Here is a 16,210-nt window from a genome sequence, read left to right on the forward strand (position 1 = left end):
CTGGAAGGCACTGCCAGTAACTAACCGATGTCCAGGCTGTAACAGTGCCCCCGAATCAGTTGAACATATTCTGTTTTTTTGCACAGCTTACGCTTTTCCACGACGTAAGTGGATTCGCCCAATTTATCAGAACATGGGCATCAGACAACATGCTACCACCCTTAGGATTTTTAAGAGTGACAGCTCTATTGTTTTGGTTCATGCAGTTAGCAAGTTCCTTGTGGCTGCATGGTACACACATACTCGTCTTTTACAAAATCTGTAATTTATATATTCTCTTCCTTTTTATAAATATAAATCTGATTGATTATTGGTGCTAATTATCTATGTTTTAGGGTAGGGACTTGGAGAAGCAATGAATTTTTACTGATAGTACTGTATGATGTCCTTTTTTTAAATAGTTTGTAGCTTATTTAATTGTGTAATCATATGGAGTATTATGGTTGTAAGCATTGATGGTTTTATGACCGAATAGAGCTTGTGCATGATGATACTCCTTCAAAAACGTGACAGATATCCCGCCTGCCATATTACAATCCCATTCTATTCTAAGGGGTTCGTAATACGATGGACAGGAGATCCATCATGTTTTTGGTGGAGTATTCCTTCCACCGACTTCTAAAGCAGGCCCTTAATCTGCTCTCATAATCCCCTTCCTTGAAGATGTAACCTACCTGGATGTCTGAAGTGATCCTAACATTGGTAGTTCTGAAAAGAATATTTAACATTAGGGTAAATAATTGGCAGAAAGCATTTTGGCCCGTATTTATACTTTTTTTGCGCCGCATTTGCGTCGTTTTTTGACGCAAAAACGGCGCAAACGTGCAAAATGCCATTGTATTTTGTAGGTTTGCGCCGTTTTGCGCCAAAAAGCGGCGCAAATGCGGCATTAAAAAAAGTATAAATACGGGCCTTTGTATCCTCATCTTCTTTAATACCACTGCTTTAGGTCTGAAAAAGCAAAGTATTGGAATGACTGCAATACTTGCAAAACTAAATACTATGTACACAATTGCGAACTGTCTAAAGTGGCAGGTAGCAAATTAATAGGAAGACCCCAGGAGACTACAGTGGGCTCATGCTGAAAGGCCACAGTCATCAAATAATAGAAAATGAGGGCTACTGACTTTGTCACAGTGTGTCCTTGTGGATTTAAATGAGGTTATAGCAATTTCAACATGTATTATTTATTTATTTATTGTCAGAGAAGATAATAAAACCCATAAACAAATGCAACCATTTCAAAGTTTAAATACAAATTCTTAAGATAATAAAATCATCCATTTATAATTGTTATACAAAGATCATAACTATAACTCATAGGAAGTATTGCCCATTGCACAAATGTATGTCTTATAGGCCATGCAGCATGTAGATACTTGGAAACAGCAAAGACTATAGTTGTGCCACTGGCAGTTTTACATATTTTTAATGCATTTGTACAATGTGATGTTTTTGATAAGTGTTTTTGATCAGTGACACAAAAGAACAATAGATGCTCCTCTGATTCTTAAGTGCAACAGGATACTGGGCACAATTTTGACTTAATAGTGGGTAGCGACCAAAAAAATATAATGATAGCTATAAGAAGAACTCCACATCTAAACTTAAAGTAAAGCGATCTTAAAAACAGAGGGTGGATAAAATCTAAGAATGTCTCATATTAAAATACACTTTTATGATTGGCTACCAAAGGAGAAAAATAATTCACTTCATTCCATGAAGCAACCCCACAGCATTTCCTTTACGAGAATGAATAAAGCTAGGTGAATAGAGGAAGGATTCTTGCAATTGTCCTTCAAACCTAGGTCACTGAAGCGCCTCTTCACGTAGTTCAGTCAGGGAATCCTTTGAGCCTTAGAACGGCCTAAAACGTCACTAAGTGCATCTCTATACTGCATCAGCAATAGGTCCTCTAAATGCCAAGCCAAAATGAAATAAGTCTTACATTTGCATATTCTACAAAAAGCTTAGGATGAAGAGCTAAACCTAGGGGTAAGGGTGGGGTATCTTGCCCTAGGTTCAATAACAACCTAATAAAGATATTCTCCTCAACTCCTAACTATGCCAAGTCACAGTAACCCTGCACCATATAGTGAAGCACCTATGTCTTGAGCTTTGTAAATTTCTGAGGCAGGTGAAATTGGATAAGAAGATGTCCTCTTAGCTAAGTAAAAATCAGGAGATAGATTTTGGTAATTTGTGACACTCATAAATTGGAATCAGGTAGACTAGCAAAAGAATAGGACACTTTCCACAGGCTACGGATCATACATCATAACCCTTAGGTTCCACAATATATATGAATGTGTTTGAACACAACAGAGGGAGAAGAACATCAGGTACATGGAGAAGATCCAATCAAAGGTAAGAACATTTGTAGACTACCTTTGCTCATATTTAAAACTGAAGGGGTGTACTTTTAAATGTTAGTATCCATCAGCTGTCTTGCTATTGACCTTAAAAATGCCATGCTGATATCAGTAACACCAAAATGAGTGCACACGCTGGGAACCACAAAGACTCAAGATGTCCTAGAGGTCCTGGATTTTTTCCTGGATCACCAGTCTGAACAGTACTTGTGTAGTCATTGTAGTGTCATGTGAGTAAGCGATGACCTCCTAAAGTACACATAAATGATAAGGGAATAGTGTAAGGCATGGCCGGCAGTGACAGAAGCCCAACTCATGAATTGCAGTTAAGAAACTAATAAATATATTATAAGGATCCACTTAGGAGTGTAAGAAACCTAATCCACTGGTGGTACTGTTAAGTAAACATTGAGCAGTGTAAGAGATTCACTCAGGTGGGACAGTAGGCTAGTCCTCGGTGTACTGTTAATCAGCCAGTTAATATATTACAAGAGGTCAACACAGGAGGGACACAACCCTTAGAGGCACATTTAGAATCCACCAGAATGCATTGGTTCACGGTATGAGTCTAGAGACCACCTGGGTGAGATTAGGGCACCATCATTTGAGAACAACAGACATCACAGTATATGGGGCATGGTAGTAAACATCAATCAGTGAATCTGTTTGAGGACATGTCATTATTTTAGGAATGTTAGAGGGGTGCCATAAGGGAGAGAGTTAGGATAAGATAAGTGGCCAATTGGTGGGAGTTCTGGCCCAAGGGTATTGTAGGACTTGAAAGCACCCAATAGGGAAAATGCACAAAGATTCCCTTAACCTATCCAGCCTTGAAATATCTACCCTTAACTACTCTACCTTTTACCATGACACTTGTGCTGGATATCTGAAGAGGAGGGATTAAACAGTGGTTGGTTAGTGAGTAAATAGAGATGCCAATCAGATCCACCAGTGAAGGACATCACGTTTGGAAGGTGGTAAGGGCATGAAAGCTTGAAAAACAAAAGCATTAAGTAATGACATTCAGAATACAGAACAGTAAGCACCTTGGAGTGAACTTGGATTTGCTACATTTATTAATAATCATCAGAGTCAGAGTTGGAGATGGAGTTGCTGTGTGGTGTGTTGCACACCCAGACTGTGGATGCATTTTATTGAAATATTGTTGTTGTTTTGCTGGTGCGGCCTGCCCACTTGATGACCAGTGGGGATTTTAGGGCTGCCAAAGATGGCCTCCAAATAACCACAATCCAAGATATCTTCCATTCTATTAAAATAACCACGAGACAAGAAGAGCTTGAGGAATCTGGGGATCCTGGTGGGCATCTTGGAAGCTTCAGTTCACACACCTGAACCCCAAAACATGGCTAGCAAATCAAAATCTGCACATGGACTGTCGTCAGCTCAACCCTTGCAAATTCTGTGCTTCTCCGGAGCATCCCAGAATGTCAATCCAATAGACTCGTTAACAGCAACTCCTCTGAACATTTACAACATCACTGGAAGACAGGACACTTGAGTTGTGGCAGGCCAACATGATGCAGTTTTATCATTTGAAAATAAAAAAACTGCAGACTGTTGCCTTATTGAGCTCAATGTATCAGGTAAAGTGCTAAAATGTTAAAGCAGCATGCCACTGGAACCATATATAAAACATTTTAGGATGATGTAATATGCTAAGTGCGCTTCAAGGGCAAGAACAGACAAATTACTGCCTTAGAAATACATAACTTGGTAACAGAAGAATGCTGTTTCCATTCTAAAAGCCTTTGGCATCCAACAAAAATCACTACTTAATTTTATTTTGAAAACCAGTCATTAGGAATGAAAACATCAGTGCATTTTGTGTTCTCTGTATTGAATTACTATTATTTATTTTATTTGAGTTCATTCGGTCTACAAATCTAGGCCATTTAAAATAACAGAGATAACAATCATACATAATAAATAGTGTTTGTTTGGGGAGAAAAAAAAAAAAAATAATAATAATAATAATAATAATAACAGTATAAAAACAGTAGTAATCAGGACAGTATTAGAATAAGATCAACAAGACTAGATATTTGATTGTAGATAAAAAGTACAATAAATAAGACATGGGTTAAAATGTTAAGAGAGAAAGGATAAAAACTAGGATATAAAATGCTGTCTAACATACCAATGTGTGCAAGTGTTTCCCCGTAGGACCTGGTCATCATCAATCCTCATATAGGGGGCAACAGGTTCCTGCTAAGAAATTTCTACTGATACTACTAAAAAATAACAGCTGGGACTCCTTCTGTCGACTAATGTCAAGATGGCTCACATGCCCTTTAAAACAATAAGCCTACGCCGGATGTACCAGGCCTCCGCTAAAAATTTGGTAACTGTAATAGCTACCACGGAGGATGTGTCGTATGTACAGATTCTGGTGGCGCTTGCTCTATCATGTAATGACATATTTTTGCAGAGGGGAATGATCCACCTCCCTCTGGGACTCTTATACGAAGGGCAAAAAAATAGTATGTGCTCTATTGTTTCTTTACGATTTTGGCAAGAGATACATCTATCATTTGAAACGATGTTAGAGGACCAGTGAGCCGTAAAACCATTGATAGGCAGTGTACCATATCTTAGTTGGAGATATAAAGCACGGGCGTACGGAGGCATGGGAAGGTTCAAGAAATTCTCAGGCCAGGGCTCGTGCTTAAGTTGGAGAAATTCCATTGTTAGCCTGCCCGCCCCTTTTTGATGCAAGGAGTCTTCATTTACTTTCTCCCAATATCTTTTAGTAACAAGTTTCCTTGCATTATCGGGGATTTGCTCTGGATATTTCCAGTAGGAAGGAAAACCTATTTTGACCCAGGCAGATTTCATTTCCTTCAGCCATGGAATTTTCTCCAGTGCCTGAGGGGTGGCTATGAGCTCTCTTATGGCCAGCCTGTATGGTTCGAGTTCAACAGATTTCCATAAACGAATCGAATAGGAAAGAGGCCTTAGGGCTGCAGTGGTTTTAATACTGTTTAAACCTAGGTCTAGCCTTAGAGGGGTCATTGGTGAGCCCATACCTAGGCGGGCGATCTGTCTAAGAAAATGGTTTTCCTTGGTTTGCAGGATATCAAGGTTTTTGTGGGACCCCCAAAGTTCCGCTCCATAAAGGGCCGCTGCTCTGATTTGGACATTGTAAATCTCTGCAAGTATGTTCAAGGGGGGGCTCGGAGCCTTTCTCGATCTACGGACAAGGGCCCCACCTCTCTGGCTTATAATGAGAGCCCCTTTGTCAAGGGCTGCCTTCCATTTGCCTGTGGTCGATAGTCTAAAACCCAAGTAGTCAAACTCTTCTACTTTCTCCAAAGGGATCGAGTTCATTTCTATGCTAGCACGTGATCGTTTCTTGGAGGTACTATATATCATGAGTTTTGTTTTCTTGATGTTTATGTCCAGACCATAATCACTACAAAAAACACAAAATTGTTGATCAGGTTTTGGATTCCCATTGGCGATTTAGATATCAAAATTGTATCATCTGCATATAGCAGACACGGGATTTTTTTCCCAACCAATTTAGGTGAATCATTTATACAGTTCTCTAAGTAGTGAATGCAATTGTTGATATATAGCAGAAAAAGAGTGGGTGCCAGGACACATCCCTGTCTAACACCTTTTTTAATAGCTACGGGGTCAGTCCCCCTGGCCACATCTAATTTGAGCAAAGGTATCTTCATGCAGTTGAGCAATGAGTTTCAGGAGACCAGATGGCACTCCCATGTTAGATAATGTTGACCACAGCAGGTTCCTGGGGATCAAATCGAATGCGGCTCTGAGGTCTATGAAGACCACGTAAAGATTGCCCCTCCCCAGGTCAACGTTCTTCCATTTTATTGACATGAATCTTAGGGCTTGGTCAACTGTACTCACTGCAGGTCTAAAACCTGCTTGTAGGTCAGAGAGAGCTTCGGACTCCATAATCCATTCCTCGAGATGGAACAGAAGATGCTTTGCATAGAATTACTATTAAACTAGATCTTTAACACTGGAATCTTTTATATTCAGGTGTTCAAATTTGTAAGTCTCTGCTTCTACAAACCACTTGAAAATATGGGTAAAAGCACTGCAAGCTTCATAACATTTGTATTTTTTAATAACAGTGGATAAAAAGCTCAGCAAAAATAGCTTTTGATGGAGAAAAAAAACACCAAATATATTTTTTTTGCAGGCTTTATTGTAAGCAAAATCACTGAAAAATAATTTGAAGTTTCTTCATTACTTCATGAATTATCAAATCTATCTAATTTCACCAGTGGAACAATATTTTTGCAAATTCCTATATTTATTGACGTAGGAAAATTAGATGATTTAACCAGCGTGACTTGATTTGCAGATACAAATGTCTTTCATCCAGTTAAATACAAGGAAGAGTGCCCAGGTGTTTTCCCTCCTACTAACATTCACATATTTAGTAGTTTCTGCTTTGTCTTCCTTCATCATTTAAGTCTTTCCCGGCTAATCATTTGGTCACTAACAATAAGTGTATCTGCTAATATTGTTCTTGCTCTAAATCAATGGTTCTTAATCTGTGGTCCAGGGACGCCTGAGGGTCCACAACACCTATTCACCGGGTCCGCCTGCTACTTAGAAAATTAAATAATATCAACAGAGTAATAAAGTGTATGTAAACAAAGAAGCAAAATGTAAAATTAAACATTTTAAAATCTTACATAAATGTGAAGGAATTTAAGTTGGTAACCTCAGTTTCATTTGTGGGATCAGTGCAAATGCATCGAACAGAATATAGTATGGACGATGGATGGCCGCAGAAGAATTTAGAAAAGGTTTGACCTTTCTTTTAAAAAGATTTTTTTTATTTTTTTTATATTTGTTTGTAAATTAAATAAAATATTTCATTATTTGACTCTTTGTTTGATGGATGCTTGTTTCTGTATTTTTGTGTATTTCTTTGAGGATCAAAATCGCTTAAGATGGGGTCCATGGTTTCCAGTAATGACTCAGTGGGTGCTCCCATATTTCAATAATGATTCATTAGAGGTCCCCCCAATCTCAAAAATGCTTCAGTGGGTGTCTCCGAATTCCACTAATGACTAGGCGAGAGTCCACAGAAGTCAAAAGGTTAAGAATGACTGCTCTAAATGATTTCTTTATAAAGCATTCCATCCAGCAGCATTTTCTTTGATGAATTAGGGGCATTTTTTTCTTCTTTGCAGGGTGACAGTGGAGGACCCCTAGTATGCCAAGATGAATACACGTGGCGCTTAGTTGGCATTGTGAGCTGGGGAATGGGGTGTGCAGAGCCCAATCACCCTGGAGTGTACACAAAGGTGCCTGAATTTCTAGACTGGATATATCACATCATTGAGGTACAAACATTCTCACAATGACCTGATCTGTGACTTCAAAACACATCTGAAACGGTTGTAAAGCTTTTTTCACTAAAAATGTCTATTAAACAATTAAGGTGACCGTTATTTGTCATTTTCAATCCACCCCAAAAAAAATAATGGATACAGATATCCCTGGCAGCTCATTGGTCAAGCTATTGATAATTAAGCAGCTGTGCTTGCAAAGAGCAATGCCTTTTTCCTCACTTGGGGCCAGATGTGTGTGCAGTGGATTCAGTAAAGGTGGTTGCAATACCACACCAGCTTTTAGTAAATCCAGTGTACTAATAGGTCAGTTTGCAAAGTACTGATTCGTAGTGAGTCCCAATTTGACCTACCTTATGAATGTTCATGAGATAGGTCACAAATTGCGAATCACTATGGTTCGATACAATCAGACGGATGGTAGCAGCAGACTATCATGTCTGTGATTACTTTTAAAATGCGGTCCATTTGCCTTATAGGAAAACGGGATGCATTTGAAAAACAAAATGAAAAGTTTTACCACCTTTTTTTAAGACTAGGCAGTGGTCCATGAGATGAGACCACTGCATACTCTGAAAAAAAAAATTGTCAACATTCACAAAGGGGGAAGCGGTCCCTGGGGCCCACTGCCCATTTTTAAATGGATTACCAGTTCCTTATTGGTGTTGATAAAATATTATTGCTTTTGCGACCCGATTTCTCTCTCACATATCAATACATATCATAAGGAATTGATGTGTGAAAGGGACGCCTTTAGAACATCTCTTCCAAATACCAATTTGGTATGGTTTTTCCGAAACCCATTTAGTGATTTGGTAACCCATTACCAATCAATAAATGGGTTCGGTGCATTCAAAAACACATTCACTCGTGCCCTATGGTAACTAGAACTCGTGCCCCCGTCATGCAGTTTTTTCGTCAAACATTTTACCTCAAATAGTACATTGATATTATCAATTATGTTATCAAATTTGTCATGAGTACTGTAATTTGTGGAGTGCTTACAAGTGCATGGCGAGGGCACGAGTTATAGTTACTTGAGATAACTATAACAGGAGCATTCCTATGGTTTTGTATGTTTAAAATGTGAGCCTAACTATAACATCCCAGAACCTTTGTTTTTTTAAGTGAATTTCTGTGTTTCCTATATCTATTTACTAACTATAACGTCCCTGTAACCTTTGGCTTTTTCAGTGAATTTCTATGTTTTCTTTAGCATAAAGTAATTGCCCGTGCATGGGAAGGGTTGGCTGCAAGGCCTGCGGCCAATCCCTTATAACCACCCAACCCTGTGCCACACACAGCCTTTGGTCAGGCACAGTGGGGGTTGGCCACAGGGCCTAGCCTGCAGACAGACCCTGCAGCCAACTCCCCTAACTATCGAACCTCACGCTGCGCACGGCCTTTGGCCACGTGCAACAGGAGTTGGCCACGGCCTATCTCTCTGGGTGTGGGAATGGGAGTGACAGGGTGTTTTTGGGTGTGAAAGTGGCTGTGAGAGTGTCTGTCTGGGTTTGAGGGCGGGTGCATCAGTGTCTTAGTGAGTCTGTGAGTGGGTGCCTCAGTGTCTGAGTGGGTCTGTGAATGGATGTTTGAGGGTCTGATTGGGGCTGTGAGTGGGTGCACAAAGGTCTGAGTGGGACTATGAGTGGGTGCATAAGAGTCTGAGTGGATGTGTGAATGGGAGAAAGATTGAAAGAGAGAAATTGAGAAAGAGAGTGAGAGGGCAAGAGATAGAGAGTTTTTTAGGTTTTGATGAATGACATGCTTAGAATGAAATATGTCTGGACAAATCGAATAGCAAAATGTATTTGTCAATGAAAAAGAGTGAGATCACCTTTCTGTATGAACCTTAACCTTTTGAAGTTTAAATGAAATTAAAAAAGGAAATTGACCACACCTGGAGTAGAACCCTGAATTTTCAGTGTGAGGGTCTGTGACCTTAACCTTTAAGCCATAGGTGAATCCTAATTGTGGTGCTTCCAGACATACAAATGACAGTCAACCCACGCATGTGATTGGAAATAAACATAAATGTTCCATCACTAGGAAGGTTTAACAGTCAAAACACTAGTAAGTAAACAAACATACTGCCAAACAATACTAGGATTTGAACCTTCAGCCTACTGAGTGATAGCAACAGACCTTGACCGTTAGGCCACAAGTGACACTGTTCTGCTCTGCATTCAAACGTACCTATAACATTCAAACCAAACATCTTGCTAGCCTGACTCTGTGAAGTCACTGTATGGAGAGACCATTGCAATGACAATCTCTTTCTCTCTTCCATCCCATTACGGGGCGGTGGGGGGGGGAGGGAGAAAGAGAGAGAAAAAGAGAAAAAGAGAGAAAAAGAGAAAAAGAGAGAGAAAAAGAGAGAGAGAGAGAGGGGGAGGGAGGCGTGGGAAGCCTCAAGGACCCTGTGGTCCTAGCCTGCTCCCCACAACCTGCGGGCATTGCTTGCTCCTACCAAGCAAAATCAAACAGCTAAGTCCCGGGTGTGGGCACCCCAGGACATAGTAGGAGCCGGCCATCATTAGCTCCTCGAGGGTGACCGCACAGTAATGCACAAGGGCAGTGGTGGTTCCCAGGGCCAGAGGTCCGAAATGGACCCTACTCATTGTATTTTAGCCACGGGGAGGTGGCGGTCCCTGGGGGCAGTGTGCCCCTCCCATAGAGAACTAAATATTTCCCCCTGGGAGGTGGTATCCCCCGGGGCTGCAGGGGGGCTGCGTAACCCCCACACATTTGCTGCTATCTTCACCCCAGGGAGGAGGTGGTCCCTGCGTGGCCCCCCGCATACCATATTAAATTGGCTCCGGGGAGGCGGTGGTCCCCAGGGATGCAGGGGGGCGTGCTGCCCCCACACACATCTACATTTTCACCCCAGGCAGGTGGTGGTTCCTGTGCCTGCAGGGGGGCTGCGCAGCCCCCCCCCCATTCAATGACAAACCCCCCACATTCAATTACAAATTGTGCCCCAGGGAGGTGGCTGTAGCTGGGGCTGCGGGAGGACCGTGTGCCCCCCCCCCTCATTGGGTTTCAAGTTGTGCCCCAGAGAGGTGGCAGTCCCCAGGGTTGTGGGTGGGGGGGAAGGTGGCCCCCTATTCAAAATTGAAATGGCCCCAGGATGTGGCCCACCCGGGGCTTCACTGAAACAAGCACAGGAACCCATACTTTTTTGGGGGGGAATTTTCAGTGGCTATGCTATGATTTCCTCTGAATTTTTTTTAAAGATATTTTTTTGATTTGGGGAGTCCCTCTCGGACCCCAGCACCAGAGCTAAGGGGTCAGGGTGTCTCTTACCTGGCCCCTTTTCTCATTTTAATCTTTTTTTCTGGGACTCGGCTGAAGCCAAGTCCCAACGTGGCTGCGAACACTTCCTTGTTGTAGCAGCCAATCAGATCTCAGCACAGGATCAGGAGTGTTTGGAGAGCCTTTTCAGCACAATATCGGGAGGGTTTGCAGAGCCTTCATGTCCCTATAAATACAAATTTGTGTTTCCTTTATTATTTCAAATCTACTGAATGGATTAACACCAAACATGAAAAAGGGCACTTTCTGGACCAAGACCTGCCTTTCTGTGTAATTCCGTCCAGCGGTTCAGGCTGTAGACCTATTCCAAAACCTTATGGAAATTAACATAGAAAACTCACCTTTTTTGACCCCCCTTTTTTTCTTGGCCCATGCTTAATGGATCATCCTGAAACTTTCAAGAGAGCAACTAACAAGAGTGCCAAATTTTGGGGAAAATGTTGTGAAGATTCGTCAAGCGGCACCAAAGATATAGAGAAGTCAAAAAATCCTTTTTCTTTAGTAACTAGCTCCTAACTATAACTACCCAATGACAACTGTCACTAGGAAGTATACATATATATATATATATATATATATAGCGCCAAGGTACATACATGTGGAGTTAGGCATAGAAAATCCTGTACCTGTTGATATTTTGGTTTAGATGTTTTGTTTCTGATATTCTGGTTTCGATATGCAGTGCCCACAGTCACAAAGAAAGAAAATCTACATTACCTATGACTGACAGGAATTTAAGATGGTGATACCTTCTTTGCCAGACATTCCAAAGGACTAACCCACAAAGCTGTGCCTGCTCCTTTTTTAATGAAAAAGTAGTTTGCATTGTTGCAGAGTATCTGTGGGCCACAGTTGTTGAAGTAAAACAGATAATCATACTCTTTTCATGGGCACTGGATAGTAGCAAGTTAGAAAGGTTCACAAAATACCTATAGTTGTGAGGAGGATTCAGTTGGATAAAACAGTATTCAGTTGTTTAAGTCCAGTCTATGGCTACACCTACAGGTGTTGTTAGGTTATGTTATGTGATGTGGATTTGTAAAGCACAACTAATCATGTGAGAGGGTATCCATGCAATGAGGAGGGCCTGACGAAGGAGGACAGAATGGATCTGGCCTGTTTTTTCTAGAAGAGCCAGATCTTGATGATCTTTTGAAAATCTAAGAGGGAGGGGGCTTTTCTGAGGTGGAGCGTGAAGTTGTTCCAGGCTTTGGCTGCGATATGTGAGAAGGATTGTCCACCACTTCTTGTCTTCTTGAAGAGAGAGGTGCATGCGGTAGCCAGGGAGGCCAACTGGAGGTGACTGATAGTTGAGACAGTGATTGAGGTATGCTGGTTGAGTATTGTGGAGGGCATTGTACACATGCATGAGCAGCTTGAAATCTCATCTTTCCTGGACTGGAAGCCGGTGGAGTGAGTTGAGTTGTGATGAGATGTGGGCAATACGTAGTATGGCCGAGATTAGTCTGACAGCAGTGTTCTGGATGGTTTGGAGTTGGTGTTGGATGTGGGCCGGGCTTCCTGCAGAGAGGACGTTTCCGTAGTTGAGTCTGCTTGTGATTAGAGCCTGAATGACTGTTCTTCTGGTGCTCATAGGGATCCATTTGAAAATCGTGCATAGCATTTGCAGGATGTGGAAGCATGATGAAGAGGCGGTGTTGATCTGTTTATTGATGGTGAGGGTGGTGTCTAGGGTGCTTCAGAGGTTCTTTGCATGGTCAGTGGGCGTGGTTTACCTGTAATATGATTCTTTCAGATAGAGATCTCATGAAATTCTAGTACCTGCTTAAAATATAAAAAGGTGTAAATTATAGAGCAACAAATGTCTATCCTCATTCATTTTAAATTACTCTGTAATTAGTGGAGTGGTCTATGGAAATATATGTTCAATATATGGCAGTCTGCTTCAAAAAAGGTAAAATACCAATAGCTGGTATATTAAGAAGTATTTGTGCGCTGCAATTTATAGATCCTATCTCTTTAAGACATCTCAGTTTAGACTAGTTCATTGAGCCAATAAAAAAGGAGAACTGTGTGCTCTTGTCATGAGAACAGAGAGAAATATTCAGTTTCCAAACATCAAAGGGTACTTTGTGCTTTAAACATTATTCTGTTCATAAGAAAACACTCTTGTAATTGAGGTCCAAAACAACCTACAAAAATAATGATTAAACCAGAAAAATCTGTGAACTTGGTTAAAAAACAAATGTTTTCCAGAAGTTGAATTGCCTTTCATTAAGTTGTTCCTTACTTCGTAATAAATATTATCTTTTGCATTTGAGATGACAAATATCTGAATTCAGAGATGCTCTTTGTATTTTTCTATTCCTATTCAAAGCTAAAATATCAACCTTTCAGACATGTGTCAGAAAGGGCAATAACATTGCCCTACACAGCTCTGCATATGTGATTGCTTAATGGTGTATGATGTTTTGATTTACTAATCAGTGACTGTCAGCTGGTTAAAATGCAGAAATGTGCTTCCTTTTGTAGACTTCCTAAAACATTATTAGACAGATCACATTCCATACCTTTGTGCCTTTCTGATAAAATCAGTATAAGATGAAAACCTAATAATCTAAAGAATATTATTTATACATGTCTTAAGTACGTTTGTACCCTTCTGGACATTAAGTTTCAATTATATCACTACTAGCTATGTTTCTTTGTGTTTTTCCACAGAACAATTAAGAGATGAATGAAGAGCACAGCCCTAGATGGTGGATGACCATGGTGTGCCTATTGGTTTGTAAAAGCAACCAAACAAACAAGAAAGCCATCTTTGAGAGGGACTAGCTAAAGGAATACTGTTAGCATGGCTGTAGAGGACAATCTTCAACCCCATCTTTGTTCAGATGCATCTAAGTCTACCAGTGAACCTCAGGTATTAAAAACATAAAGGGGAGAATCGTGACTTTAAGCCTTCTTCCGCAAATTATTATGGACATTGGGTCACATGGCCCTCTAATCTGCTGGTTGTAATGCACATGTGTAAATGGAGTAGATGTAAGCGAGCACTTTGCTTATCGAATCCAACAGCGAATCATGTATTTGAAATTGAACTAAGGCCTCCATGACAAGGCCTAAAGATGGAAGAAGTCCAGTCCAATTTGAAGTAGGAAGTTGACGACTTCACCAGAAACCACAATCAAAGAATGAATGTCCCTTCTGTGCAAAGGTTCCGTGCGTTGGTGGATTGTACTCAAACAGCGGTAGACAAAGATGAATTCTCTATTACAAATCCCAGGACGCCCTTTTCTGGCTTTCATTTGGGTATGTGCCATGATGTAGGACAATAGAGATACTGCCATCTACATTGGCATTCTTTCTACCTGGCTCAGTCAGAGGTGCATCGGTTACATGTTTGAAAATTGTGTGGATCTAAAGTCAGGCACCTGTCAAACTAATGTAATTTTTAAAATAATGTACAATAAGTTATAGTTGATGGTGATATGAGATTATTTCAAATGCTATCACCATAAAAAATAGACTTATGCTAGGGTTCATTGCCGTATTATAGAATTTTTCAGGTTTGTAGATTCATATTTTAAAGTTGTTAATCAATTAATCAGGCATGATTCAAAGTGCTGAAAGCATACTTGTGAGACTTTGTACTCCATATGTACTTACACATCTGCTTTATGGCAGAATATTACTTTCCACTTACAAGTGAGTGTGCCTCATAACCAAGGCTACTAATTAAAACCAATCAATAAACTCTTCTGAACTAAAGTGGTATCAGAAAATTAGATAATACAGGCGAATAAACAATGAAAAAAACGTTGTACACAAACAATTCCTACGTGTGTTCCATAACCAATCAAATTATACTTCCCTCTTAAGTCTAAGATCTCCATGCACGGTCCTTTACCAATGCTACTGCTCCAAATACTAGTGTCTCTCAGCCAACATACAATATAGAGTAACTACACAAAGACACTTTTAAATTTGAGCTAGTGGTTGCAGGCAGTGCCCACTGCCACTTATGTTTCCATACCGGCACTTTATTTACCCGACTTTTAGCCAGAGCAAGAAAGAAAAAACATAAAAGGGGGGGGGGGGGAAGAGGACCAGAAGGACTTGAAACACTGACAAAGAAAGCAGGGATGAAAAAGAACTTGAAAGATAGAGGTGAAGTTGAAAGGGTGTCTGGTGGTGGGTGCAAAAGGCATGAGGTGAAATCAAGACTACACAGCCTTAGTATTCTTCACCACTGACATTTGGTCGCAACAGCCACTGGCTTCTGAGGAAAATGTTTGCCTTTATTCTTTTGCAAATAAAACGCTATCCAACACTCAATTAACTTACATTCAAATTTGGTTCCGACAGTCTCCATCCCTAAACTCTTTTTTAGGGTCGTTAGTGGGGAAATTCTGATAATGTAGTTGACACAATGTAGATAGTATATAGATCAAAATAGTGCCTATAATTTAGCTGGCTCTTCAAGATATTTCCCATTGTAATCTATCACATACTGCTGCTACGTTGAGCATTGTGTCACAATATTAAAGTGGATTTACACTGTGCAAGCTATGAACCACACAAACTGGCAATGTGTGACATACTTCAAGATGCATTGTACAGTTCACCAATCTCAGCACCTATGTTTTAATAATTTATACATTTTGCAAATGCCCAATTGTTTTTCAACTGCCTGTGTAACATATTTATTTTTAGTTTTATGCGTTTATGGTTTACAAAAAGCCTACAAAACCTGAATTCTTCAAAGGTACCACTATTCAAGTCAAGAATTCAAGTCAAACTGTATAATTCCTAAAAGCTTGTGAAAAAATCATAATCCCTATTGACAATATCAATGTATAACAATTCATACAGTCATCATCATTAATACATTCAAATTAAACAAGAAGTAGGCAACACACTGTGTATGCATTTCCGACAGAGGACTGTACAATAAAAAAATGAAGTAATGTTGATGATCAATTCACAAAATTGATAAATATGTTAAAATGAGGTGAACCACTGCCAGGATCATTTTACTGTACAGCCGAAAGCCCAAATAAGCAAATAAGTCAGTAGAATTAACAAGCTGCCAAGGCACACTGGCACTTTTAAGATCCTGCAGTGTCCAACCCAGCCCCATGATGGACCTAAGATGACTCTGTCCACAATGTAAGAACAACATATAATTTTGAATGATGT

At 40.3% G+C, this 16,210-nt stretch overlaps 1 protein-coding gene across 1 annotated transcript in view; it reads left to right on the plus strand.

The window, feature by feature from the left end:
* The window catches only part of TMPRSS5 (transmembrane serine protease 5), a 280,905-nt gene extending 264,927 nt beyond the window's left edge, over positions 1-15,978 (plus strand). Inside the window, exons 12-13 of the mRNA XM_069224378.1 lie at positions 7,574-7,726; positions 13,730-15,978. Of these exons, the coding sequence (XP_069080479.1) occupies positions 7,574-7,726; positions 13,730-13,738 (162 nt within the window). The 3' untranslated portion in view covers positions 13,739-15,978. The remainder of the gene's footprint in view (positions 1-7,573; positions 7,727-13,729) is intronic.
* Positions 15,979-16,210: the final 232 nt, after the last annotated feature.

The sequence above is a fragment of the Pleurodeles waltl genome, chromosome 3_1, assembly GCF_031143425.1.
Source record: "Pleurodeles waltl isolate 20211129_DDA chromosome 3_1, aPleWal1.hap1.20221129, whole genome shotgun sequence".
Classification (NCBI taxonomy): domain Eukaryota; kingdom Metazoa; phylum Chordata; class Amphibia; order Caudata; family Salamandridae; genus Pleurodeles; species Pleurodeles waltl.